This window comes from Mixophyes fleayi, chromosome 2, assembly GCF_038048845.1.
Source record: "Mixophyes fleayi isolate aMixFle1 chromosome 2, aMixFle1.hap1, whole genome shotgun sequence".
Classification (NCBI taxonomy): Eukaryota; Metazoa; Chordata; class Amphibia; order Anura; family Limnodynastidae; genus Mixophyes; species Mixophyes fleayi.
In genome coordinates, this window is record NC_134403.1 from 70,347,588 (window position 1) to 70,375,346 (window position 27,759).

Genomic DNA, 27,759 nt, shown 5'->3' on the forward strand with positions numbered 1-27,759 from the left:
GGTGTGAGAGCGCTGTGTTTGGGGGCGATTCCGTAGGTCTAAGAACCTGTGTGATAGGTGAGAGAGACTGCGGGCTGAAATCGTGTGTGACCTCATACAGCAAACACCCCAACGTCACGGCAGCTGGGAGCGCGTTCGTGACAAATTGGTGGCATAGCGGTGGGATGATTTAATTTCTTAGAGTATTAAGTGCATGGTTTAAGCAATTAACCCTTGCACTTATAAACTGATTGTAACCTTGCGAGGAATACAATAGTTTTACAAGGACGAAACTCAGGGCTATAATTTTTGAAGACATACGTGCAAAGCAGTTCCCTTCCCTTCTCTCTTGTTTTTCTTTTCTATCTTTTATTTTGCAAAGTGACTGCAAGGATGGCAGCTGCTTACAAGAAAAAAGCCAAAGAAGTTTTAATTGCCCTGTGTGAGCAGCGAGGTCTCGACTGGACAGATAAAACTAAAAAGGAGCTGGTTCACGCATTATTGGAGGATGATGCAAAGAAGCAATGTGATATGGAACCTGAGCTGGGGAGCAAGACAGACCCAGAGGATCAAGGTGTGGATAATGTCACTGAACCAGAGGATCCAAGTAGGTACATTTTCATAAATCCAAAGAATCCACTTGTCATGATGAGTATGGCAGAGCTAATTGAAGAAGCTCAGCTGCGAGGTTTCTCCTGCCACAACAAGACACGCAGGGAGATCATCGAACACCTCGACTGGGAAGAGGAAAGCCCGATACATCCTTTCAGCGAGTATCGCATGATGGTCCTTATTCCGGGCTACACGATGAGTCTTATGGAACGGCTGGACTACCTGGAGGAGAGTTTTGAATACGCTCAGGAAGAGGTATCTTTCAGGGGTGGACTTCATACCCCATTCTGGCTAGATCAGTGTCACCGGGTGGCTGACGAAAGGCAGCACCTGCAGCAGCTTCTTTCACAAGCTGGAGCAGTAATCGCCCAGCCTGTAGGGGTGGCCCACGAGGAAAAGGTACCCCTGCCAGCTACAGATAACATGGAATATGCTACCGAGATTTTGCATCCAGAGGCCCCTTTTAATCTGCTGGGGGAAGCTGATGATGCTAGCAGCATACTACCAGATGCTGCACAGAATTTGCTATTGGAGGAGGCTGATTTTAAAGAGGACATAATTGTTGAGAAGACTATTTCTGGGGGAAAAATGGAAGTGCCTGAAGATATTCCCACAAATGTTTTAGTAGTTACTGATCTTGGATGGTTAAATTCTCAGTATGTTCCCGCAAATGTTGTTCCTACTATCTCTAATTCTGTTACACCGTGTGACTCAGCCCAGGTAGTATGGGATAATGCTGAACCTGCCAATGATGTGACTTTGTGTAAAGAACCTGAACTGTTCTGTAATCATTTTGCATCTGGTGCTGTGCGAGTGAAATGTGATGATGAGAAGCTGATACGTGCCAGTGTTAACTCTGGCAATTATGATGATTTACGGGAAGAACCCGAGGTGCCAGGATGTGATAAGGAAAGAGAATGTCTGATTGGACCTACTGCCTATAATGAGGATAATGTCAATAACAGTATTGTGTTAGAATCCAAACCTGTTTTTACACTGACATCTTGTCATGGGATAGGGACAGCGGACATTGTTATTGCAGATGTTGGCATTAATACTGGTGTAGATAATATGCTTACTAGAAATGGGACAGATGACAATGTGATTAATTCTGTTGTGCTAGAGAAAGACAATGTTTCTACCCAGGTAATGTGCTCGAAAGATGCTGTACCAGGTAACTGGGAGGGAGGGCAGAGTGAAGATGTGTGTTCTGTGCCTGAACCAGCTGCATACAGAGCGATTGAGCATGTGGGGGAGACACATAGTCCTGACCAACGGGAAGTAGCGAGTGACAGCAATTCTTACTTTGTTGCTGGGACCTGTAGTTCGAATGTTCACCACTCAGATCTACATCTGAGTTCTGACCATTCATCTGAGTTTTCCATTGAGACAGGGGGGTCAGTTGCTAGCCCACACTCACTTGGCCAGCCGTCTAACGGCTTAGAGGAGATAGATGAGGGGCCCATACTCCCGGCTACTCTACATCCCCAGATAGATGAGTCCAAGGGGGAGGGGAGTGTACTGTTATGTAGGCCCCAAGATAAGAAGTGCATAGGGTGTCCCACTGACAGGGAAGGTTGTAACTGGGGAGCAGGGCAGAGTGGAAGTAGGTATTCTGCTGTGCCAGCCTTAAGGGGTTCCCACTTAGAAGTACAGTATCAGGAATTCCTGGCCATTTTTCCCTCAGGCTTTCACTTAGAAGACATGAGGATTAGAGACAAAGTGCACACTGTAACAGGGTTGGTACATGAGAACGTGATGCAGGCCCAGACCAGCCAGAAGCAGTGGTATGATTCCCCTGCCAGGATGATAGAGAGAAATTTTCATGATAATCGGTTGAAGGCTCATAATGACAGTGAGAGCCAGCTAGCAGCTATTACAGTGGACCCAGGGGGAAATTAGATGAGATGATCTTGGGCACTGACCTGTCAGTCAATGCCCATGCCATCTCTTGAAGGGGGGAGATGTCAGGATAAAGCATAGATCTGATATGCTGAAATAGAATATTGGATGTCAGGACCCAAATAAATCTTTGCATGAATACCTAAATTCACCTGATGTTCAATTCAGATAAAGGTGTGACCGAATGAGCCCAGGAACAGGTAATTGAGTTAGGTAAACCCTTTGTGCAGAGACCAGCTTTAGATATGCAGATCAGACATCCATTGTATTTGATCATGTATTTCCCTAGCTAATTTACTTCCCTTCAATAGGTAGTATAAACACAAACTAACCCCTAGGTGTAAATTAGAGAGCTTGCAGTTATTTACAAGGGATAATTCATAACTGCAGGGTAAATAGGTTGTATCAAATGAATCCATTGATAAGCTAGTGTAACAGTAAAAGACGCAGAGTCTGATGTAATGGTGTTTGGAGGTTTTTACATCCCAGTGTGAGGAGATAAGCCGGCCACTTTTAGCAGCTTCCAGGACATAGCACTGTTTGCTTGTGACACTTGAATAGACTTGTAGGTACCGCTCAGCATGTGGCCTGGCTCAATGAGGCCAGGGGATAACATAGCCTATATGTAATACTGTATAGACAGAAAGAATTCCGTTTTAAAATATGCCACTTAAAATCAATAAAAGCAGAGATCAACCACCTATTCCTCAATAGCATGAGGAAGGGCAGCTCATATGTTAAATTAAGAATTCTGCCCCACAGAAAAATGAAGAAAAGGAGTGGAAGCTCTGCGAATGCCCTGTACTTAGGCATGTTTGATATGAAAAGATGTACAAAGTCATAGGGGATTGGTTAATGATAAAATTGGATCGATGTAACGCTGTCCAGGACAAATATATCACATTGTAGAATGGGTTAATAAATCAGTCAACAGGTAAATTTGGTTTGAAAAGGTGTCCCAGGACACAACCCCGATTAGCATTAACCCTGCCCCTGTGAATGCCGCACCCATTTGAGGTTGCTTAAAAATCTGTGTTCTGAGGGAACAAATTGTCAGACTTTTGGGGATCAATCTAATTGAAGGACTGTCCATTATTTCTGCCTGCCCCAGGCATACAGATTATTATATGTAAGTAATGCTCTGTAGGTTATCTCTTTTATTTTAAACTGTTTTGCTTGTTATGTCAAATTTATTATTTGTTTATTCCTTATTTTTCTTTATATCTGAATGCCCTGTACCTTTTGTATATTAAATCTAAAATTTAATAAGTTGCGTCCTTGATACTCTAAATAATCCATAGCCTTTGTAGAGGAGATTGCTCGTCCAGGTAAACCCTTGGAATGCCAGTGTGTGATTTGTTGATACATTTGATTAACAAGCTGTGTGTGCTTGTATGTACATTTGTGTAACAGTCTGGAGGTGTGAAGAGTTAACCCTGTGTGTGCTGGTGGGAGTCTTGCTAGTTTGTGGAACTAGGAGCCTGTGTGCCAGTGTGGGATAGTATATTGGGGTCCTATTGCCCGTACCCAATAGGTGGTGGCTGTACCTGAAGTGTCTGGGGGTGTGAGAGCGCTGTGTTTGGGGGCGATTCCGTAGGTCTAAGAACCTGTGTGATAGGTGAGAGAGACTGCGGGCTGAAATCGTGTGTGACCTCATACAGCAAACACCCCAACGTCACGGCAGCTGGGAGCGCGTTCGTGACAGTTACAAAAGCAATTGTTATGATGCATCAATTAAACTTGAATAACCTAACTAATACAGCAGGAGCAACTTTCCGACATGCGTACAACATGCTCAGCAAATCCTAATCCAAGCGACTACTAAAGTCTTAATAAGCGTATTCTACTAGGAGTGGATCTGAAGATACGTCTGTCGCAGGATGGATCGCCTATGCCACCCTATCTGTTGTTGCTGGAAACCGGCAGGGCTTACTTTGCCACCATCCCCTTTCGTTATTCCAAATACGCCCCTCCTGCCTCAGTGGAAGGGCCCTGTTGCCACCGCTGAGCTCCTTTTATGGCATTCAGAACCACGTTACTTCTGGATAACTGACGCTGCTAGCGTACCTCGTTGCTGGTGTATCTGGGCTGATACTCCTGACCTCTTGGATCAGTGTTGCTGTGGATGGATCCCCCTGGCCTATCACACTGACCAGGGCTGCATGGGTAGCAGGCAGAGCGGTGGTACTGGAGAGCGTGGTATAACCTCAGAATCAGCCGGAGAACGGATAAGAGTATGGGTCTAATCTGTAGGTCACAGGATTTTCAGCATTGAAGATATTTTCAAGCAGGTCTATGAAGCAAGTGATGTTTATTTGCTCAAACACTGGTTGAAGGTACCAGCGTTCAGGTCAGATGAAATCAGAAATATACATTTCAGTGTACAAGTCAGTGCATTTTATACAGATTTGGACACAGACTATTTTTAGAATGAAGATGTTACCTGCTTAACAAAACATAGATTTACATGCATTGCAAAGCTTACAATATTTACACTTATCTCTAAAATTCTAGAAAAGCTGTGATGTCCTGCATCTTTGTTTTAGAAGCAGGATATATAGCAGCACATTTTAAATTAAACCTTCCTGTCTCCAAGTGAAACCTCACACATCAAAAGCCATGATTAGCATTAGACCTTTTATTCCAACAGTAGCAGAATACACATTCCCAAAGAAAAGTATAAACTTCTAACATTTCCCCACATCACAATACACAGAAGACTTTCTAAACAAAGCCTCATTGTATCATATATATACATCAGAAATAGGCATTTGCTTTAGGAACAATAAGCAAAGGTAAGTGGGTACGCACTCCCTTAATCCTTGGTGTGTGTGGGTGGATATGCTGCCTGTAGGGGTGAAGATGAAGGTAAGTTCCAACCCTTGGATTAGGACATAGCAGAAAAGAAAATTACCCCTAGGCGCAAATGACGGGACGGACAAAAATGCAGGATAACTAGTGTATTGTATAGTACAGGCATACACTAAAAAGGAATTGTAAATACAAACATGCGAGTAGGCAATAAGTATAGCTTGGATGGACAAATCAAATATAACAGAGTATATGTATAAACAGGTAGATCTTGTCCAATGGTAATAAGTGCCAAAATTAAATCAACAAGTCTTGTGGTAAACAAATATGCAATCAGTGTTGCTCATGGGAACGTGGTAGCTAGTACATAATGAATAATACAAGCAAAGTCCATGATGTGAAAAGATGATATAGATAACTGTTTAGCCTGGATATGATGTACCTACAGAAACTGATACAGTATAAATGTCCAGTGTATAGGGGTATCCGAAGAAAACACGTGGCGGGATTCCACAGCATATTGAAAGCAGGTATCATCCTCCTCCGTTCAGGGTAAGTGCCGCTTTATATACTCACCCACGGCATTGGCTTTCCGGATAAGAATTGGCTGTGCATCGTTATATGAACACTTATCAGGTATCTGTTACAAGTAAACATTGGGTTTACCAAAGTATTTATTACACCTTATTTCCGATTCTATATAGAATTTAAGGATCCATGGACTAAATATATTTAGCATTTCTGGATTCCATATTGTTTTATTACCATGGAACTTGGTGTTTTCTTCGGATACCCCTATACACTGTACATTTATACTGTATCAGTTTCTGGAGGTACATCATATCCTGGCTGAACAGTTATCAATATCATCTTTTCACATCATGGACTTTGCTTGTATTATTCATTATGTACTTGCTACCACGTTCCCATGAGCAACACTGATTGCATATTTGTTTACCACAAGACTTGTTGATTTCACTTTGGCACTTATTACCATTGGACAAGATCTACCTGTTTATACATATACTCTGTTATATTTGATTTGTACATCCAAGCTATACTTATTGCCTACTCGCATCTTTGTATTTACAATACATTTTTAGTGTATGCCTGTACTATACAATACTCTAGTTATCCCGCATTTTTGTCCGTCCCGTCATTTGCACCTAGGAGTAATTTACTTTTCTGCTATTTGCTTTAGAAAGGTTAAAACAGAAAAAAATAATTTTCTACACTGGTCTCAGAAATAATGATTTCCCTTACCAAAATATACACATTATCAAAAATAAGTGCATGTGCAATTATATAAATAAGCGCCCTGCGCTATTTCCTTTAAATACATTTTTACCATAAGTTATTTAAACATGATCCAGTCACAATATCTGTTGCTGAATATGGGTCTAGGTGCTCTCTGCTCTAACAGACAATATACGGCAGGATATGTCCAATAAATATGTGGAATATCAAGTCCCAAAAGAACGCACAGAAAAAAAAATATCAAATTAATGTCACCTGTTAATAGCAAATTATTAAAAAAACTTTTTTTGCAAAATAAAATACATTTATTAGAATGTTATTAATGTCAACTGCACTTAAATTGCGTTTCACAGTTGCACCACATGTTCTAGCATGCATACTTGACCATCAACCCTTGAAATCAGCACTTACACCCGACCTACAAGTGATACGAAAGGAAAACATGTACCTTTGAGATGCCCAAAGTTTGAATCGACGTTGGTGCATGCGTTCAACCTTGGCACGCTCTTACTGTACATTGACTATGTGCATGCGTCCATTCCCCTCCCTTTTCAGTGCCAGAAATTATAGGCTGTAATAAGGGTACGGCACATATCAGAATTTAATGAATCAGCCCCTGTATGTGGAAGTATATTTTTACTGCTACTGAAAGGATTTTTTTACAGAATACAATATAAAATTATTCTGCTAACATACAAGGCCATCAACAAAACTGCACCAACATACATTTCCTCACTGGTCTCAAAATATCTCCCAACTCGACAACTCCATTCTGCACAAGATGTGCATCTCTCATCTACTCTCATTGCATCCTCCCATTCCCACTTATAGGACTTTTTTCGAGCTGCACCCACTCTGTGGAATTCCCTCCCTCGCACAACAAGACTTTCCTCTGGTCTACAAAACTTTCAAGCGTTGTCTGAAAACCCATCTTTTCAGGCAACCTTATAATATTCCTCAACCACCCTCTTAACTTTACTAGGTTACCCTATTACCACCCTTTACATACATCACACAAGTCAACAACCCTCTGACCCCTGACCAACATTGCTGTGTGACTGGATCATATAGCATACAAATAACTTTTTATCCTTTGCAATCTAGACTTAACATCATGTATCTGACTCCCATTGCCCTATAGATTGTAAGTTTGCAAGCAGGGCCCTCTTACCACTTTGTCTGTTTTACCCAGTATTGTTTATTACTGTGTGTGTCCCCAATTGTAAAGCTCTACTTTATTTGCTGGCGCTATATAAATAATTGATGATGATGAAACTACACATTATTCATTAAAAACCACTGAAATTGTATTGAGCTTGCAACAAATTACTAGTCATTTGTTAAGGAAAAGCTTTAACATAAATGTATATACACTCATCTGCCACTTTATTATGTACAGCTTTGTGATACTGAGTAGGAACCCCCACCTTAGTCTCCAGAACAGCCGGAATTTTTTGTGGCATGGATTCAAGAAGGTGCATGAAACATTCCTTAGAGATTCTGTTCCATGTTGACATAGTAACATTACGCAGTTGCTGCCAGCTTGTTGGCTCCCCATTAATATTGCGAATCTCCAGTTCCACCACATCCAAAAGTATTCTATTGGAGTGAGATCTGGTGACTGTGGGAGCTATTGGAATACACTGAGCTCATTGTCCTTGTCATATGCAAGCTAATTACTAGTCATATAAAACTGTCAATATGTGGTTGTGAATTAATTCATAGTATTAGCTTGGTGTGGCTCAGATGAACTATGTGTCCAGCCATGGGTTAAAACTGAGTAGGGGGGAGACTAAATTACTTTATCTCTTTGATTTGGTTAATGCACTCTTCTGCTGAACCCATGAGGTATTTATCAATAGAGAGTTCCAGACTTGTAGTTACAGATCGGTACCCAATACCAATTTATGGCACGGGTCGTAAAAGCTAAAGCCCTTCAAATCTCTATATGAGGTTATATCAATAGTAATAATATCATTCTGTCATATCTCAGGACATTTCAACTGGGTGACTGAGCAGCTGGGATAAGTATGAATGAAAGCGAATATGGACACAAAAAAATGTCATATTTTTTCAAATATCATACTTACAGGAGTCATGTTTGGTATGCAAATAAAGGGAAAATGTGTGGAGGTAAGTTAGACCAGTGTAATTAAACCCTGACTTGAAAGGTGTTTCAAAAGAGGTTATAAAAAAGTAATTTGCATTTACACAGACTTTCTGGCCCTGATATCACAGGAAGGGGGCTACCTGCAGCATGTTTAAAATGTCCTGTAAATCTAACAGTTCTGTTCAATTTTGGGAGTCAATTTAATATTAAGAAATGTCCCATTATTCCTGTTTTCCCAGCAAACAAAAAATTTGATTTTACCATTGTACCATTTTCTGTTGTTTATTTTTTTTATTTTACAAGAAGCTATTATATTATATTGTTGTATCTCATTATGTTAATTGTGCTTCATCTTAAGCATTGTGGATTTATTTTCCATATTAAAATACATGCAATAATTTCTCACGTGTTCGGCTTAGCTTGGTTTAAAATTGCTACATAGTTTAAACAGAGATCATTTGGTTTAATATAACCTTGATGAAAGTAAATTATGATAGATTAATTTAAAGGAAGAACAGAAGGCTTCCCAAGTAAGAATGTCAGCCCTTCACAAAAAACCTTGGTGGTGGCATAATTGGTGAGACAAAGTTAGGATTTGGGATAGACAGGGAAAGTTTAAATCAGAACAGGTGGTTGTTTTTGATTAACCCTTTGTCACACACACACACACACACACACACACACACACACACACACACACACACACACACGTCACACAGGCTCAAGTGAGTGCTGGATCATGACCAGGGGTAGACTGGGCTGGGGGGCAGAGGGGCATCTGCCTCCCCGGGCCGGTCCCATAATGGGTTACCTTGGGCTGTGTCACTGGGCCACCTGCTTTTTTTTTTCTTTTTAAAATGTTCCTAATAGACTGCTGAGTTGAGTCTTGCCCCCTGGGCTAAAATTTGACAACCCTCCCCTGATTGTGACAGTCCTGTCTGTGGAACCAGATATGCATTGTACCATGCCGTGTTGTCATGCTCTATGTAGTCATTAGAGTGTAGCCATAAAGGAATGCATATGGTCAGCAACAATAATCAAACTTTTTCAAACCTTGGGTTGTCCAGTTTTGGTGAGCTAGTCAGTTGACAGAAGTGGAACCCTGTGTGGTCTTTTGCAACTATGCTCTTCCGCATACCACTGTTGTAACACATGGTTATTTGAGTAACTGTTGCCTTCCTGTCAGCTTGAACCAGTCTGAATATTCTCCTCTGACCTCAATCAGTATCAAGGTGTTTTCACCCACAGAACTTTCACTCTCTGGATGTTTTCTGTTTTGCACATCACTATCTGTAAGCTCTAGAGACTGTTGTGCATGAAGACTCCAGGAAATCAGTAGTTTCTGAGATAATCAAACTACTCTGTCTGGCACTAACAATCATTCAGGGGTCAAAGTCATTGAGGTCACATTTCTTCCCCATTCTGGGGGTAAATGTATCAAGCTGAGAGTTTTCCGGCGGGTTTGAAAAACCGATCAGATTCTAGCTATCATTTATTTAGTACATTCTACAAAATGATAGCTAGATTTTGATTGGTTGCTATAGGCAACATCTCCACTTTTCAAACCCGCGGGAAAACTCTCAGCTTGATACATATACCCCCTGGTGTTTGTCTAAACAACAACTGAACCTCTTGACCATGTCTGCATTCTTTATGATGTCCTCAGCACTGAGGACAAGGGAAATCCCCATATTATAAATAGCCCTAGCAACTTTTTTTTTTTTGCAGACCCCATTTCCCTAGGGAATCCATCCCTCCATTTCTCCATAGGAATTAGAGATGTTCACTGACCTCCGTATTTTGGTTTTGGATCTGGATTAAGTTTGTGTTTTGGCTTTGGTTTTGGCAAAACTGCCCTCATGTGTTTTGGTTTTGGATCTGTATTTTTTTTAGAAAAATAGCTAAAATATACTAAAATCACATAATTTTGCTCTTTTTTTTGTTCTTACATTATTATTAACCTCCATAACACTAATTTCCAGATATTTCCAGTCAATTTTGACCACCTCAAAGGTCGCAATATTATTTTCATCCACTTTCAGACAAAGAATTCCATCTTGCACCACTTGTAAACTCAGTGAAAAACAAAGTATGTGGGCCAACGTACGAGAGAGAAGCAATTGAAGGATGATAAATCCGCCAGGTGTCCAAAAATTGGCTGTGACCACTCTGACATGAGTATATCGGATCTTGTTCCAGACAATGCACTAAAAAGAGCCATTTACATTCACAGCATGTAGCAAGGTCATCACTGAGCTTCAAATTGGCCCCAATACCCAAAAAAATAAAATATAGCTAGGTACCTATGACATAAAGTGCAGATTACAAACACTTTGTGCAATATGGATGCAAAGTGGAATATTAGAGTAATACATATATATGTCTAGACATCCATACTTACATTACTTCTGCAAACAACGTTGTTTTTTTTTAATAAAACTGTTGTCTTTATACTGTTACATTTTTTTTGCAATTATCCTCCACCATTCTTTGGATGTCTATAATTGACGGTAGATTGTCAGCTGTATGCCTCTTAGTGAAGCCGGTGATACACAGAGTAGCCTGCCTCGGAAAAATGTGATGTAGTTGGGTACATGCTGCTGCTGTTCTTGCTGGTGAAGGCAAATCACCAACCCAGTGGGCTTTCAGTCATATAATCTTTAGTTTGCCCAGTTCCGATTGTCCACATAGCTGTGGTTAAGTATACAGAGGGTAGAATGGCATTTTGCAGCCCAGTAATTCAATTTTTGCTAACCTTCTTGTACAAGTGAGCAATATCTTTTCTAGTAAAATGGTGTTGTGATGGAATTTGGTAACGGGGACACAAGACCTCAATTAACTGTTTAAAACTAGCTGCATTAATAGTGGATATTGGACGCAGATCTAATACTAGCATAGTCGCCAAAGGCGTCTGTGATCCGCTTTGCGACTGGGTGACAGCTTTTATACTTGCTTCCTCTTGCAAAGGATTGTTTAACAGTCAATTGTTGTAAACTACTAGTAGTCTTCTTTTTGGTCTGCTTCTGGGATGAAGATCCATCCCTGAAGAACCAGCAGCAGCAGCTGTGGGACTAACGCTCAAGAATTCTTCTGAGGAATCCTGGATAGTGGAGGAGTCATCTAGCCTTAACAACTTTGATGCAGGACTAACTCTGATCGCTACTGAGGATATTGATGAGGAAAGTGTTGTGGGTGTAGATTGCAGGCACTGGGATCTAGCTGATGCTTGTTGTTATTTTTTTAGCATAAGTTTCAGATTATCCCAATAGTTTGCCATGAACTCGCTTCAAATGGCGTAACATGGATGAGGTGCCTAGATGGTTAAGGTCCCTACCTCTACTGACTGTGGCTTTACAAACGCTACAAATGGCTAGACAACTGTTGGGTAAAAATAATTCCACACATAAGAGGCGGATTTTTTGGTCTTATGCCCAGGCATGACAATGGCCTTCTTCTTATCACTGGCAAGAACTGCTTCCACTGGAGCAGGACTTACACAAACAACATCATCCTCATCAACATCCTCATTAGCGCCATTGTCAGCTACACAAATATCCCCCTCATCCTGTTGCAATTCCAAAGTGGCATCCTCAATTTGTGTATCACCAGCTACACTTGGGCTGCTCAACCACACATCTGCAGAAATGCTGAAAGGAGGCTTCTTTATGAGTACAGTATCAGAAAGGTCAGGGTTACACATAGCACTCGTGGATTGACTCTCCTCAGGGATTTGTGTCATTTTTGAATCTGAACATACAGTTTCTTCTAATCCTTTTTTTTTTATTTTCCAACTCGGCTTTTACACGTAAAATTATTTGGGCACCGCTTTTGGATTCAGAATGACAAGGTCTTGCATCGTCATGACTGACCTTACAAGAAGATGCCTCACTGACAGTTGCAGAACTAGAACTCATAGAGAAAGGCCAAGGCCTGATTCTTTCCTTCCCACTGCGTGTGTAGAATGGCATGTTGGTCATTTTATTTTTTCAGCACTTAACTTTGCTTTGATTACAGGTGTTTTTTTCTTGACCAAGGTAAAAGGGTTTATTTTACATTTTTGTTTCCCTGACTTAAACACACTGACTTAAACACACTATGCATAGGCTTTAGCAAATGACGTAGAGGGATTACTAGCATTATGACTGGTGCCAGCAGCTGCTTGGTGCTCCTGGTTTTCTGTGGACTGAGGTGAATCCATTTTGATGACACAGTAGTATGTGACTGGAGACTTTTAATAACATTGCCAGCCCTATTATTTGAATTTCTGTTTCAGCACTGAACAATGCCACCGACCCTATTTCTGAGTGAGCTATGGCACAGTAAAATGTCTCTTTAGACTTTTAAAAACACTGCCAGCCCTATTATTGAATTTCTGTTTCAGCAATGAACAATGCCACTTCTCCTATTTCTGGGTGAGCTCTGGCACAGTAGACTGTGACTGGAGACTTTTAATAACACTGCCAGCCCTAATATTTGAACTTCTGTTTCAGCACTAAAAACTGCCACCTCTCCTATTTCGGAGTGAGCTATATCTCTGTAGAATCATGTCACTGGAGACTTTGAAGAACACTGCCACCCCTCCTCTTTCTGTTTAAGCTATGACGCTGGCGAACTACACTGGAGACTGCCAACAACCCTGCTACCCCTTCTGTGTATCTCTGTGAAATGGCGCAGGAATTCCATGGAGGGTGGTACTTATAGAGTCCAAAGCTCACAAGATCTGATAATGCAATGATGATGTTTTGCCTCGTTTTTAGTTCCAAGGGCGCGCAAAGTACCGAGCCGACTCGGATCTGAGATGTTCGGGTGGGCTCAGTTTACCGAAAACCGAGCCCATGCATCTCTAATAGGAATCAATGATTATTTTCTCTGAAACAATCAAACTCTGACCCAAAGGTTGTTCACAATTTATAAAACACAATGAATGTTGTGAGGCATGAACATGTTCACGTGCCTCCAGTTGTGAAAATAGTGTACTTTTAGTGTTTTAATATATTATCCAACTAAACACAGCTACTGACTGTCATAAATACATATTTGGAGTGGGAGAGGCATGTGCAATTTAGTCAGAAAATGTAATTCTATAGTACATTTTTTCACACTCTGGAGACTATGACAGCTCCCGTCCTACTTTAGTGAAAAATAAGTGGTGAAGAGTCCTGATATAAATGATGAGTAATCATATAACAGATTGAAATCCTAGATGAAGCTGTTAAGGCAAAAAAAAAAATCTCTACTGACTAAATTAATTCCAAGTGCAGAACACAAAATTGACTAGCACGTCTTTAGTACACGGAGTCAGAGATATAAATAGGAGGTGCTATGAGCAGGTGCAGGCAAGACAAGTTGGGTACTTTTTTTTGGGGGGGGGGGAGTAGAAGGGGGTGTAGAATAAAAAAAAGGAAAAAGTATAATTAAAAATTGCAAGAGGGTCTGAGCAATGTAGCTGGCAATGTGATGGTACAATGTTTTTCTCTGTATATATTGACAATTGCATAGTGCCATTACTATAGTCAAATACCTCACAGCATTTGACCAGGCAAAATGGGGATGAACTAAGCCCAGCCAAACCACTGGAAAAACCTTGCCTCTCCAAGTCACTCAAACTCAAGCTTCGATCTGCCCAAATAAGCCCACTTACCGATGAATCCCCACGAATCCTGCTTCTTTGAGAGCAGTCCTGCTATAATCTAGATTATTGAAAGGCATGTAGTACTTTTACCAACATTATAATTACTATGGTTGTCTTAACTTTGGGTGAAAGATGGACATGACATTAAAAGGTGGTAGCAAACAATAACAAAGAAATATATTACATGCTGAATAGTGTGGATGGCATAAAACTGTGCGCAGGCAGTGTAACTACAAAACTACATACCCATGCCTCAAACAAACCTAGCAGCACATCTGGTTGGAATGCAGCAGATATAACAAAAAAGATGAAGAGCAATTGATAAAATGTAATTAGTGTATGTCCAAATGTAGCAATCAATGTGTTTATAATAACATGCATAAAAATGGGTCATGGTAGTTTTGGCCCTTCAGGGTCCACTGGGCCCTAGGCATACTTACCAACTTTTGTGTGTCGACCTCCGGAAGATGGGCATGTGGGGGTGGGACTTGGAGAATTGTGTCATTTGACATCTCCCCCTAAACTGACAGCACAATTTTAGCCTATTACAACAGGAGGTGGGGCCACAATGATTGCGTCACTAAGCCCCCACCCATTTCACTAAAGAAGTGGGCGGGATCCGGGAGGTTGCACTGCTCTCCCAGGAGTCCAGGCAGATTCCCAGAAATTCGGAAGTCTCCCACACATTGCGAAATAATAGGCAACTATGGCCCTAGGCAGAAGTTTAGGTTGCTTCATGGAATATATGGCTATTAAAATGTCTACTAGCCATATGAACTGAAATGCATCTTTTCTTTTAATAGAGATTGACTACCTGACTTTTAATTTGTGTTGTAATAAGCATACATAGATTGTAAGCTTGCGAGCAGGGTCTTCTTACCTCTCTGTCTGTATTACCCACTATTGTTTAATTACTGTGTTTGTTCTCTACTGTAAAACGCTAAGGAATTTGTTGACGCTATCTAAATAAATAAATGATGATGATGATATGATGAGGAATAAGCACCACTGCAAGTACTATATCTGAAATTAAGATCATATGGGAAATCTTGATGTCTGAAATTATAGGGATGATGTATCTTCACAAAGAAAATTTGGAAGCCTTTGGATAAAATAAAACAAAACAAAACAGTCTTCCAAACTTATATTTCTCACTGCTTTAAAATATGTCACATGTACAATACAATTAGAAACACTAATTGAAACTACTTATCAAAATAGTAATTGTTCAGCTTGTCTTTTTATCTCTTGTAAGTCTGTTTTGCAGATCCAGACCAGCTGAAATCTGCACAAAAATAAATTTTTGTAATTAGTAAATTTGAACACAGAAAGGTTTCTTAAATCATTTAGACTGTTGCTTCCATTTTCCGCTTGTGAGACTTTGCAATTGATTTAAATAATGAATACAATTTTTACATTTGAGTCACATACAGACAGACGGAAAAGTGTTACATGAACAATACTAGCAAAACTGGGCCACAACAGAGATAATAAATTGTTTTGCAGTTCATTTTCCAGTATCGTTGTCTATGGTTCTGAAGTTATTTATATGTTTGAAATATTAAGGTTGTCAGTGATGAGCTGCTGAAAAAGAAGTGTGTGCAAGACTACAGCCGTTTCTTCCTGATTTGTGACATTTTGCATCTATTTTTCCGGTATTGCATCTGTTCTTATGAATTTGACCCTGATTAGTGCAACAAAGTAGCGTTGTCTGCCAGCAACGTGGGTTGTTTATAGCAATGCAACTAGTTTTGAGCAAATATGCTAAAACAAGATCACATTTAGCGGGACAGATTCTTCTTCTGAGAAGGAAGGACTGGAGAGGGCACATATTTGGGGGCATTCACAGGCCACACACTCTAATGACCTATTGGTCACACATGGTACTGCAGTTTTTATAAAAAAAAAAAATACTGCTTGGCTGGGGAAGGGGGGGGGGGGGGGGGGTGGCTTAGGCATCTCTAATCCTCCCACCAAACATACCAGTGAGCGGAACCATAAGCCAATCTGCTAGAAATGAAGTGGATTATTTGCATTTCTAAATATTTGGAAATTTACATATTTTTCAAGAAAGGAGAGGAGAACCTTTAAGTTTGGTAATGTGTTTACATTGTGGTCTGCAGCAGTGTAGTGGGAGGAAAGTGTTTAATGTGTTTAGGCTTAACAATGTAGCCATTTCTATATATGTACAGTAAATCCATGTACTAACACAATGATGTAACTCCCAAATGTCTCGATTAGATTGGACTGTCAGCGGTTGGCATGTTTGTCCTGACTCACATATATTTGGGAGGTATGTCACAATGGTGAATGGGTGCAGCACGTACCAGAGACAGGTGCCTTTGGGGTGTGTGTAGGAATTCAAGGCCGTTTTTAGATAGGAGGGTGTTGGGGGAAGTCTAACACTTCAGAACTGCTAGGCATCCTTTTCATTGGAAACGTGGTCATGTTCCGATTAGGAATATTCAAATGTTGGGAGGTATGACAAAGATATTAACAATGTCCATTCACTGAATATTACTCTTTATTGGTAGATCAACTGGACAGTTTCTAGGCGAATGTGACTGATAAAATAAAAAATATAACCTTACAACCATAAAAACAAAACAATGCTTCCAGACAGAATTTCTGGGCAGACAAGTGCAAATCAATATACAAGGTGTAGATTTTACTTCTCCACTTTCAACTTGGATGTTTTATGCATAACCCTGCTGGTTAACTGAGATTATAATGCACGGTATTAACTGAACTCACATAGCTTATAAACCTACACACTGACAGCTGTTTTCACCATTCTGTGTCTCTCTAAGATGTAATTGGTTGTTGCCTCTGAATATTAAATGCAATTGCTTGGTCATAGATCATTGTATCTTATGCACTGATTCTGATAGATAATGGTGTAAAAAAAAAACATAACATGCAATGCTATTCTGTACAATAAGAGTCCAGTTGCTAAATAAGTGCCATGAATTGACCAGGAGTAGCAATAGCTGCACAGCCAATGAGGTGTTTTTCCCATGATGTCTGCAATGCGATTGGTTGTCGAATGGGAAAATGAATGGCTGAATGGCCAATGACACTACTAGTCAATTCAGTACACAATCATCCAGAGTCGGGGCTGTATAACAAATAGTTTAGCTTTGCGTGTTTTTGAATTCTTATTCTCATTACATTTTAAAGAAAGAACAATTTCCAATTGGAATATAGTGGAAAGGACCAAGATTCTATTTTATGTTAATGTGGTGAACGAGGGGCTTCAGTTTTAATGTTTTTCCATTTTTGCAATGGACAGGGTTCTTAGAGCCCTCTTTCCATTTTACTACAGATATTGTGGAACTACATGTTCCAGCATGTCCTTTGAGCTAAATGGCTATCTATGCAAGCTGGAAGATATAGGTACACAACAGCTGGAGGAGCAAGAAACCAGCTGTGACCCCTCTGCTCAAATATCCATGCGAAACTTCCATTGAAGTAGCTGATACTTTGCGTTCTATAAGTGGAACTTTGGTGTGCTGCCTTTGTGTAAATGGAACGTTACACTTATCCCTCGAATCGAATAGAGCCTTGTGCCCATATGTAATACTGTAATAACTTCTTTTATATTTTATATGACGGTTACGGTATTATAGCACTACAATAAAAAATTAGCCTATGGAAATCTAACCCACATACCATGCATAAACACTTGTTTATCGGTGATTATATTACATCTTCCCCATTTGCTGCTTTTTAGCGTGATTACAGACAACTATGAAGCAGGCCTAAGATGACTGTCTAGAATATCTTTTAAGAGGTGCTTGGTACAAAGCAGACCTTTTATGGTAACATTCAGTGATGCTTTGTTGTTTTACTGCCAAGGTCTTGCTGAAAAACAAATTGCTTGAAATTCATGGATCTATACTGATTCACAAAACCGTTTGTCTGTAAAATTTTCCCATGCAAGCAAAATATAGATGTAAAATAAGATTTCTGTTATCCTCAATCACATGCACGCCGTGCTCTGGATAAGATCATTGTGCAGATTTGGCTGTGAATAGCACAATAGGAAGGCGTGCACTGCCAGAAGGGATTATTCTGACATTGAAGCCTGAAAACTGTAATCTTAACCCTGGGTTGTTTTGTATTTAGAAGGACTTCAAGACCCCATTTAATTACAAACCAGGCACTGCAGATTTCTCCGCTCAAGGAAGCTGAAGTGAAATGGATTACTGCATCGGGTACTGGATTATAGACAGAAAATGATGTGACCTCACAGGTCATAAAAGTTTAATATCGTTGGACCCATTTCCAAACAGTCTTAGCCATACTTCCTTCCCTCATTGGGGGTTATTGCTCTATAAACTTGGCTGCGGCAGTAAGATGTCTACCATAGCAACCAAACACATACTATACACATACTGTACAGCACTATAGCAACTACTGCCTCATTCACTCTCTATATAGTAAGAATTACAGGACAAGAGTTGTTTACAAAGAGGAAGACATTTTATTCAGGTTTGTCAGTCATGGCTGAGACGCCAGGAGCCAGTGTAGCACGAAACTGTGGCTGTGGGCGCAGCCTGTGACGATGAGTTTGCGGCATTCATAGCAATGAACAGTTCTAACTTTGCTTATTATTGGGGTTATACTGATCTAGGATTTATTTTATTCACACCTGAAGTTGTAGAAATCCTGAGTGCCTGATTGTGCTAGCCAGCACACTTACACCTTATTGCACTGGCAACTTTAGCAAGTTTTTTTAGTGTAACTCAGCAGTTTGAAGTGACTTTTCATTACCAAAAGCAAATGTATGTATGTCTGGATCACGAACCCAGAAAGCCTATATATCGGCCCTATTATCTTTGAACAAGTTGTACACCACAGCAGCGGCTCTTGCTTCGGCCCCACACAAGAGCTTCCTCCCAAGGCCCTGACGGAAAACAGTGCAAAATAAGACATGTGGCAGAATGGATAAGTGTATTATCCTCCCAGCCAACAAGGGTAGTGGTGAACCATTAACAAAACAAATGTATATGTCTGTAACAGGCCTTGAATGCCTCCAGGAGTGATTACATACGGCAGGTTCAATGTCACACAAGGGGTTACTTACAACAGCTAAGCAGAATGAGAGATGGTAGTAGAGATCACATACTTGCACCTGCTCTTTTGTGTGCAAAGATAGGCGCTTTGTGGATGTACTAAGAAATATGCTGGAGAAACGGTTGGAATGGAGTGGGGAATAGCCTTATACTAAGTATATAAGTATGTACCTGCTATAGTGTAAAAGCATATGATGAAGCAAAATAATGAAATTAGCAAGAGAGGAGTTGACTAAGAAAGCTGGAGGCGTACCCAAGAGCGCACAGCTTTTCCAGGCTAAAACCATGCTGGATTTTATCTCTGGAACTCGAATCTTCGATAACAAGCTGTTTGCACGCTTAAGCGCATAAAAAGCAATGTATTATAAATTCTGACAAATATTAAACTTTTGTGAGACACAGCCTCTTTGTCCCCTAAATGTCAGAGATCTTTAGTAATATAATTAAAGTACTTTCGGGAAATAGGTTTGAGAAGGGTGTTCCAAAAAAGCTCAGGTTGACATTGTTTAGTCCTGACTTTTGTGCATGGGTTCCACAGAGGTAGGGCACACAATCCCATCTCAGACAGTGAAAGTGTAAATGTACGCTATGCACATAGGCAATACCTGAAGCCCATTAACAGATGAAAAATCCAAAAAGGAGATGCACATTTTTGCACTGCACCTACACATTTCTAAATCACCCCATTATATAAATAAATATGAATAACTACTGGCATTTATCTTTCAATATGAGTAGGGAGTATTAAAATAGAATGTGTACACAACAGAAATCCATTGTAGCCATAGTTGTAAGGTTTAGACATCTCAATTGACCATGAATGACGGTAAATAATCCCACATTCCCTTTGTTTAGAAAAAAAGGACCATTTGTTTTACCAATTCTTACAACTTATTAGGGAACTTAAATAACTGAAGTGCATTATAGAATATGTTATACATATCATAGTGTTTGCTTGTCTTTACCAATTATATAACAAATTCTCTCCTGAAACTCTGGTCACAATGAGTGATTTCATACAAGTGGGGTGGATGTGTTTCTTATGTATATATGGACTGACAGAAAGATGGGCGCTATAAGGGCTAAGCTACATAGGCAAAGATTTAGCCGTGCATGCTGGTTTTGTAACTCTGTTTCCTATGTACTTTGCTATAGAAGCAATGATCCTCCTCAATCATGCAATGAACTTTAGCCTCTTGGGGGTATATTTACTAAAGTGCAGGTTTGAAAAAGTAGAGATGTTGCCTATAGCAACCAATCATATCCTAGCTGTCAAAGTACTAAATAAATGACAGCTAGAATCTGATTGGTTGCTATAGGCAACATCTCCACTTTTTCAAACCCACAGTTTAGTAAATATACCCCTTAATGTCTTTCTTTCATAGACTTTAAAGTGATGAGCATTCAGTCTCATATTCAGGAAATTTTAGGTGATTCTGGGTAGCAAATGCTCATTAAAACATAAAACACAATAAGATGTTTCTCCTTTAGGCAATAAATATCATGAGATTACTTAGTATCATTGCATTCTCTTAAGAGATTAATCTCATGAGATAAAATTACAGAGGCTAAAACTCAACTGGATTGCCTGAGCCTCAGTACTTGCTGCCTTTGGCAACCAAACCTAAAATCTGAACACAATTCAGTAAATTAATTTTAAGTCATTAAGGCAACTACTTTATTGTTTTAAGAGTGTAACCTTCTAGGTGCACAATGGCTTTTACTATTACATCCGTGTTGGACTTGTGAGCTCTTTGGCTAGCTAATGGCTGCTTCTTAATGGTCATACAATGGCTTCCCTTTTGTTCCTATCTTATTGCTACATGTCAGTCTGTTTAGTACTAAATGATTTAAGAGCAGCTGACTAGTTGACTACATGCTTATTACACATGTAATTTTCCTTTTCTTAGACTAATGCCACAATTCCACCCCGACTGCTGATTATATTCACAAACAGCCTTCTCAGCTGTGAGGTGGAGTACCAATACATATATGTAAGTTACAAAGACGAAGACATACATATGTAGCACAACAACAATTGCATAGTCTTTAGGAATAATTCATCTGTCAAATAAATAAAACGATTGTCACAGTACACAAGCCTCTTTCGCAGACAACAAATTGTGCAAGTAGTTTCAAAAGTGGTACCATACCTCATTCTAGAATTACCTGCACTGGGCAGAGAAAACATAATTATAAGTTCCATGTTCTCTCCTGACATCAAAGCATAAGGCAGGACTATTTCAGCTGGCATAAACCAACATGTGATTGGCTGTGTGTTTTCTTACGGGATGACAAAGGTGAGTTAAACTCCATTGCATTCCAGACTATGGAAAAATGCTATTCTGCTCTCCATATTTTCCATATGACCTAGTTAGTGCCCAAACACTTAGGAAATATATAGCTTTTCCACATTACCCCTCTCCGCTAACACTTTCTAAGAGTTTAACACTGCCAGCTGCATCTTCCTTTTTGAAGGTTTCTCTAGTTTACCTTCCTATTCCAACAGTACTGCTCTAACTACACCTGTCCACCACTGGAGTAGGACACATTAAAACAAACAGGAAAAAAAAATATATACTTTCTGAAGCAGGCTTAGGTAACCTCTGGCTCTCCAGGTGTTCTAGAACTACAAAAACCAGCAGGCCATTATAGTTTGCGGCTGCAGTTCAGCAACAGCCGGAGAGTTACATGTTGCCTACCTGGCCTAGAAAGTCTGGACCACCGAGCGTGTTCCAAGTGGTACAAAACAAACGTATGGCTAAATATTTCAGTGTAGACACCCTGTGGTCCTCTGGGAACTGCATAGGAAATTCTCACTACTATTGAACATTTACAGTATATAGGTGATTTTTGTCCCCTACCCCCACCCCCAGTTGCTAAAGACTCTAGCACAACACATTTTGTAAAGCAGTAGAAATATTATACATAGCTTGTGTTTGTAAATCTAGAACATATGCCTTTTCCCTGAAGTTATTGGGGGAAAAATCTCCAACAGGAAAAAATGAAACATATTAAGGTTCAAGAATGGACCAGAGTGTTAGAAAATGCCCATGGGCTATCAGAAGTCATTAGCGATGCTCCTTCTCGCTGCAAAAGAGACGGCTTATTTTAACACAACAGTACAAATGCACCCCTCTTACACACCAGAAACAGTGTCTATGGGACCTAGTGTGTCCATTCTGTTGTTTCAAAGTCACAGATCATTTATCTACTGAGCCATTTAAGTTGACCCAATGAGAATTTAAAATGCCCAAACGATATCCATTCCCAGTTGTGCATCCATTCATCACAAGTCTTATTTTCCTAAAGTATACCCCGAGCCACACGTCTCTTTCCAAAGGCTGGTGTAGTCACTGTTCTTATGATCTGTTAGAACCTTCAGGAATTCCCAAGAGACTCTTTTGCTGCTTGTGTCCTGGGAAAGGAGGGTCCATGAGTTTGCAGAGTGTTCCAGTTACTACATATATCTGAGGGAGGGAGAAACGGAGCAGGAGGCAGCTGGTTAAGTTCTGTCTTGGTTCTCTATGTGCAGGTTCAGGTTCCAGTGGATGAGTGTTACAAGGAGAAGGTAGAGAAGCCTTGTCAATAAGGGGAGAAAAGTATAGTTCCATGTGCAGTTCTGATGGGCCCAGGAGCTGCTCGAAGCAGATGGTGTGCCAGAGGGGGAGCCTGTAGAAGGGGAGGATTCGCAGCAGCACGTAAGCTTAGTGGCGAGGACACAGCAGCAGCAGCCATTGCAACGGCCAGTGGACTGGGGAGAAGCCCTGCAGATAATGATTTTGGAAGATCCTTGGGGAACACCAGACTGGTCTATAAAAGATAAAAAGACAGGAGCATGCAGTGTAAGCAACAGGTATTGAATTTCACCTAATGGGGGGGGGGGGGGATTCAATTCCCCCCGAAGTACCAGCCGCATTAAACGTATTACCGTTATTACGGTAATATTAACCAGGCTTTCTGCTAGCAGCTCCCTGAACTCTGAGCAGGAAGCCGGCTTTAAAAACACTGTAATAATGGTATTTACTCGCACTATTAACATAATAATTGTAATAGTGCGCAGGCCGCGTTACTTGCCAATTGAATTCCCCCCTATATATGTGAACAATTATTAAAAGCGCTTTATGAACATTTTTCACATATCCAAAATCTTTACCAGGGCATGATATTTTTTTTTTGAGTGACTGCACAGTTATATAAGACAGTTTTGTATTTTGGTCTCCCCATTGATTTTTTTAATTCTTTATTTTAAATGGTCAAAGCATAGAAAAAAAACAGGAATATAAATAGGAAAACAACAAAAGAGAGAATGTTTTAAAAGATAGCATTTTAAGAACAAAAATACAACATTTATGAAACCTTGACATTTTTTTTAAAACTATAACATGTACAAAGGGGGTCAGAGGTTAGGGGGGAGAGAGATGGAAGGCTGGGTAATAGTAACCAGGTATTGGGGGAGGAGGCTCCAATGTAGAATTATTCACTCTTGTGTAATGATGTCTGATTGTCTACCACATGGCTATTTGGGGATGGAAAAGGTAGAGGTTTCAGAGAGGTGTCCTAAGGGTGTGCAGGGTATGGAAGTGTATTTCGGTAGAGTTGCGATTAACTTTCTCTGAATTGCCATGGGGTCCAGACTTGTTTGAATACATATTCCCTATTGTGGAGGTAATACATTATCGTTCTGAATGGAGAGCAATAAAGAGTTCTGCCAGTTTCTGGCTAAAACACGTTTAGCAGCTGCTAAGATATGAGGAGCCAGCTTTTTGGAATGTATGGATCATTCTGGATCACTGATTCACGCATGGAATCCAGGACGGACCATTGTTTCTTGGCTCTTACAAAAAGAAAACTTTATATTCGTGACTGAGTGCAAGAGTTCTACATATAAGGAATAGTTGGAACTTGCGCTAAGTGACAAATATAAACAAACTAGAGGTGGGGATGTCTCTGATTGGTATTATATAAAACCTGCTTCTGCAGTGCAGTGATGATATCACCAGAATACCATGCTCACAGCCAATCAGTGACTCCGAGCAGCAGCATGATGTGTGATATGCAGGGACATCCACTTCTTTACATGTCTGTTACATATGAGGCAGGGTGGCTTGCATGCAACAAGGATGAGGTGGGGAGGAGTCAGTGTTTGGCTGGACATTCCTAGCAGGCAGCATGAAGGTAATTGGCCTGCCATTGTGAAGTGGCTGTTATTTCGCTTCCTGACTTACTGCAAGTTCATGTAGGGTTTGATGTTTTCTGTGCCGCCTTAGCAGAGGATTGGGTTTCCCTGACACACCATCGCGATGTCTGCGGCTTGAGATGTGCTAATGAAAACAAGAATATATATGGTTTACATATATAGGTTTACATATATAAACTAAATAATTTAATGATAACACGCGGGTGATGCAATATGGTTTTCCTCCAAGGACTCATTTAAAAGGCAACTTTTACCAAATAAAGCTGGACCATCTTTTGTTTCTGCTCATGAAACAACAGCATAAACTTATAACTGCTGCAACATCTTGTTCCCAGGCCTGGTAAGTGGATACAAAGTTCTACCGTCTTAAAAAAGTATAATTTTTAATTACAGAATAAATACAATGCATTACATAGGTGAGTACTTTTATACAGGTCACCCAAGTCTGAAGTAACTTCAAAAGTCCGTAATAATCCAAAGTCGGGGGTACATTATTCCTTAACACAAGTTTTAATGAAAAAAATCTGCTCCTTGATGCACCGACCCCCCCTGACATAGACTAACATACAGACTCACAATTAAACACAGACTTTTAATGACAGCAACTGAGACACAAAATGACAGTAACACACAGACACTGACAATTGGACAGTCCTGCTCTTTGAGTGTCCAAGGGTGGGAGTAAGACTCCATGTGATCCAAATAGTAAATGAATCATCTTCACTGCATAAGCTGCAAGCTCAGACATCAAAATATTCTATATATATTTATATAATTTACAGAAACATCAGTGGATTGGTGTGACACTAAATTACTTTTTGAAAAAAGAGTGTGTGTTGTCTTTTAAGAACTAATCTAATGGTCCGGAGATCGTCTACCTGCTTCAGCTGCCCTTCAGACGTGACTCTGACATTACAGATCTCACAGTGAAAAGTCCTCTCCTGGGTGTTGGAGTCTGGATTTCCAGTTGACCCATTGCTCAAGCCTCCAAGTCGGGGATACGCCTTTATTGGACCCAGACCACTTTGAGCCTCTAGGATGGTTTTGTGCTTTGTACCTATGAAAAAAACAAAATTAATGTATTATCTAGGTTACAATCTTACAAAGGTTCACTGGAATGACATCCCTCATTACATCCGCCTCTCTCCTACTCTGTGCTCCTTCAAACGTGCACTGAAAACCCACCTCTTCCTTAAAGCCTACCAACTATCCGCATAACCCCTTCACCTCCTCCACTCGCCACATCTGGCTCCCCTTGTGCCTGTTCTGTTTTCCCTCCCTTAGGATGTAAGCTCACATGAGCAGGGCCCCCTTCCCTCCTGTCTCCCTACCTGTTCTTCTGCTCCGTGTTTATTGCTTTAACCAGCCTGGAGTTTCTGAAGTACTGGTATTTTTTGTTTATTGTTTTGTACTGTTTCACCCTGTATAGTGTACTGTTTGTATGGTGTACGGCGCTGCGGAAATCTTGAGGCGCCTAACAAATAAAGGATAACAATAATAATAATAGCACTACTAAATGGTTGAAGATCATCACATCTGTTACTTTGATGGTCTTACCTTTGTTATGAGCCTCCAGTTGTGAGAGGGAGTTTACAGTTATTTTGCAGGGGGCACAGTACAGTGACTTTTTGGACCTTTCATCATCGCTCTCCCCAGTAGATGGGCTTGTTCCACTGCTTATAGGAACAACAGAGGAAAGTGGGCTTGTATACCCTCCAACTGTCTCAGATGAGGACTGTGCATACTCAGGTTCTGCTGGACCAGTGTTTTCATGTGTGATCATTGTCTCTGGACTCTCGGCATACAGTAAATCCGTGTTGTCGTTCCCTTGGTGATCTAGTGCAAGGAAGAACACAAGCCAAAATGTTCTTAGAATGGCCTTAGGACATCACAGAATGTAATCATGTAATATGTTAACAAATAGGAAACATGTAATGGGCCTTATACTCATTTTAACCAATAGCTGATACTATAACAAGACCAACTAGTAGAGGATTTCAAAAGAAAGTTGGGGTTATGGTGTCATTAACTTGATCTGTCACCGATACACAGTCTATTAATTCATTAGGAAGTAGTGTCACCACTGGAGGTAGGAGGTGTATGTCTCAAAGATGTCACTAGTTCCTAATGAATACGCTGAACGCTTGCAAATAATTGGTTTAACCCACAAAATGGATGATTTTTCTCTGTAGGTGTTTGGTTTGGTGTTTGGTTTGCAATATTAAAGTACAAGGAATATATATTTCTGCAATCATAAATTAATAATAACTAATCGGTAAAGACCAGCTGTATAATTGTCAATTCTACAATCTAATTCCCAAGGAAAATGTGTTACTGGGAAATTGAATATAATGCTTGTCATGCTGTGAAGACACCACACACAGTACCCCTTTTTGAATAGCTATGTCACATGTGTGAAAGTCAAATAATTGGATGAAAAAAATTAAAGTAATAGATATTGTTTTACCGTGAGATTGCGATTTGTACGCCACGTGTTATGACGCAATCGCACGGATTAATAACACACACATTTACAGTCGCACTTACACTTGTAAATAATACACATTTATTAAGGTTCCAATCCACATTTATTTATTAGTAAAAGGTATTAGAGATTATTTATACATAGATAAAACTATAGTAAAGGTCCCCTAAAAGGCAGAGTTTGGTCTCATATTAAAGCTTACTTCACCAGCATTAACCCGGTTTCAACAGAGTAGCGAATGCATCGAGTGGTTGCAAGTTATGAGTAATGTGAGATTAGTACTCAAAAGTACTTTGTGGGTCAGTTTGAACTGGTTGTTCGGAGGGAAGACACGTAGAAATCAGTTGGAGTGAGCAGCCCCTCCTTTGTTAGAAGATCAAATTAACTGACCTATGACCAGCAGATAACTGGAACATCGTTAACCCTGGATCAATGAAGACCTCTCTTAGTGTTATCTGTGTACATAGTGATATCATCAGTGTTTTTTTTGTAAACTGAAACTGTATATAAGCAAGCTTCTCTGGACCATTGTTGTCTCTTCCTGACAACAGACAACATGACTGTATCTGAACCTGGGCCCAGGGGAAGCACAGGCGTAATGTATTCGGGTTTTTATACTTTCCTGCTTTATTATAAATATCTCTTATGCGTTATGATGGCTTGCTGTTAATCCTGATATATTTTGCAATTAAA

General features: G+C 40.1%; 1 protein-coding gene across 3 annotated transcripts in view; it reads right to left on the reverse strand.

Moving 5' to 3' along the window:
• Positions 1 to 18,766: 18,766 nt before the first annotated feature.
• Positions 18,767 to 27,759, reverse strand: part of ZNF385A (zinc finger protein 385A) — a 271,869-nt gene continuing 262,876 nt past the window's right edge. For all 3 annotated transcript variants that reach the window (XM_075199238.1, XM_075199237.1, XM_075199239.1), the window contains 4 exons: positions 26,139 to 26,417; positions 25,460 to 25,638; positions 24,610 to 24,705; positions 18,767 to 23,194 (listed from right to left, as the gene is read on the reverse strand). In XM_075199238.1, the coding sequence (XP_075055339.1) occupies positions 22,967 to 23,194; positions 24,610 to 24,705; positions 25,460 to 25,638; positions 26,139 to 26,417 (782 nt within the window). In that variant the 3' untranslated portion in view covers positions 18,767 to 22,966. The remainder of the gene's footprint in view (positions 23,195 to 24,609; positions 24,706 to 25,459; positions 25,639 to 26,138; positions 26,418 to 27,759) is intronic.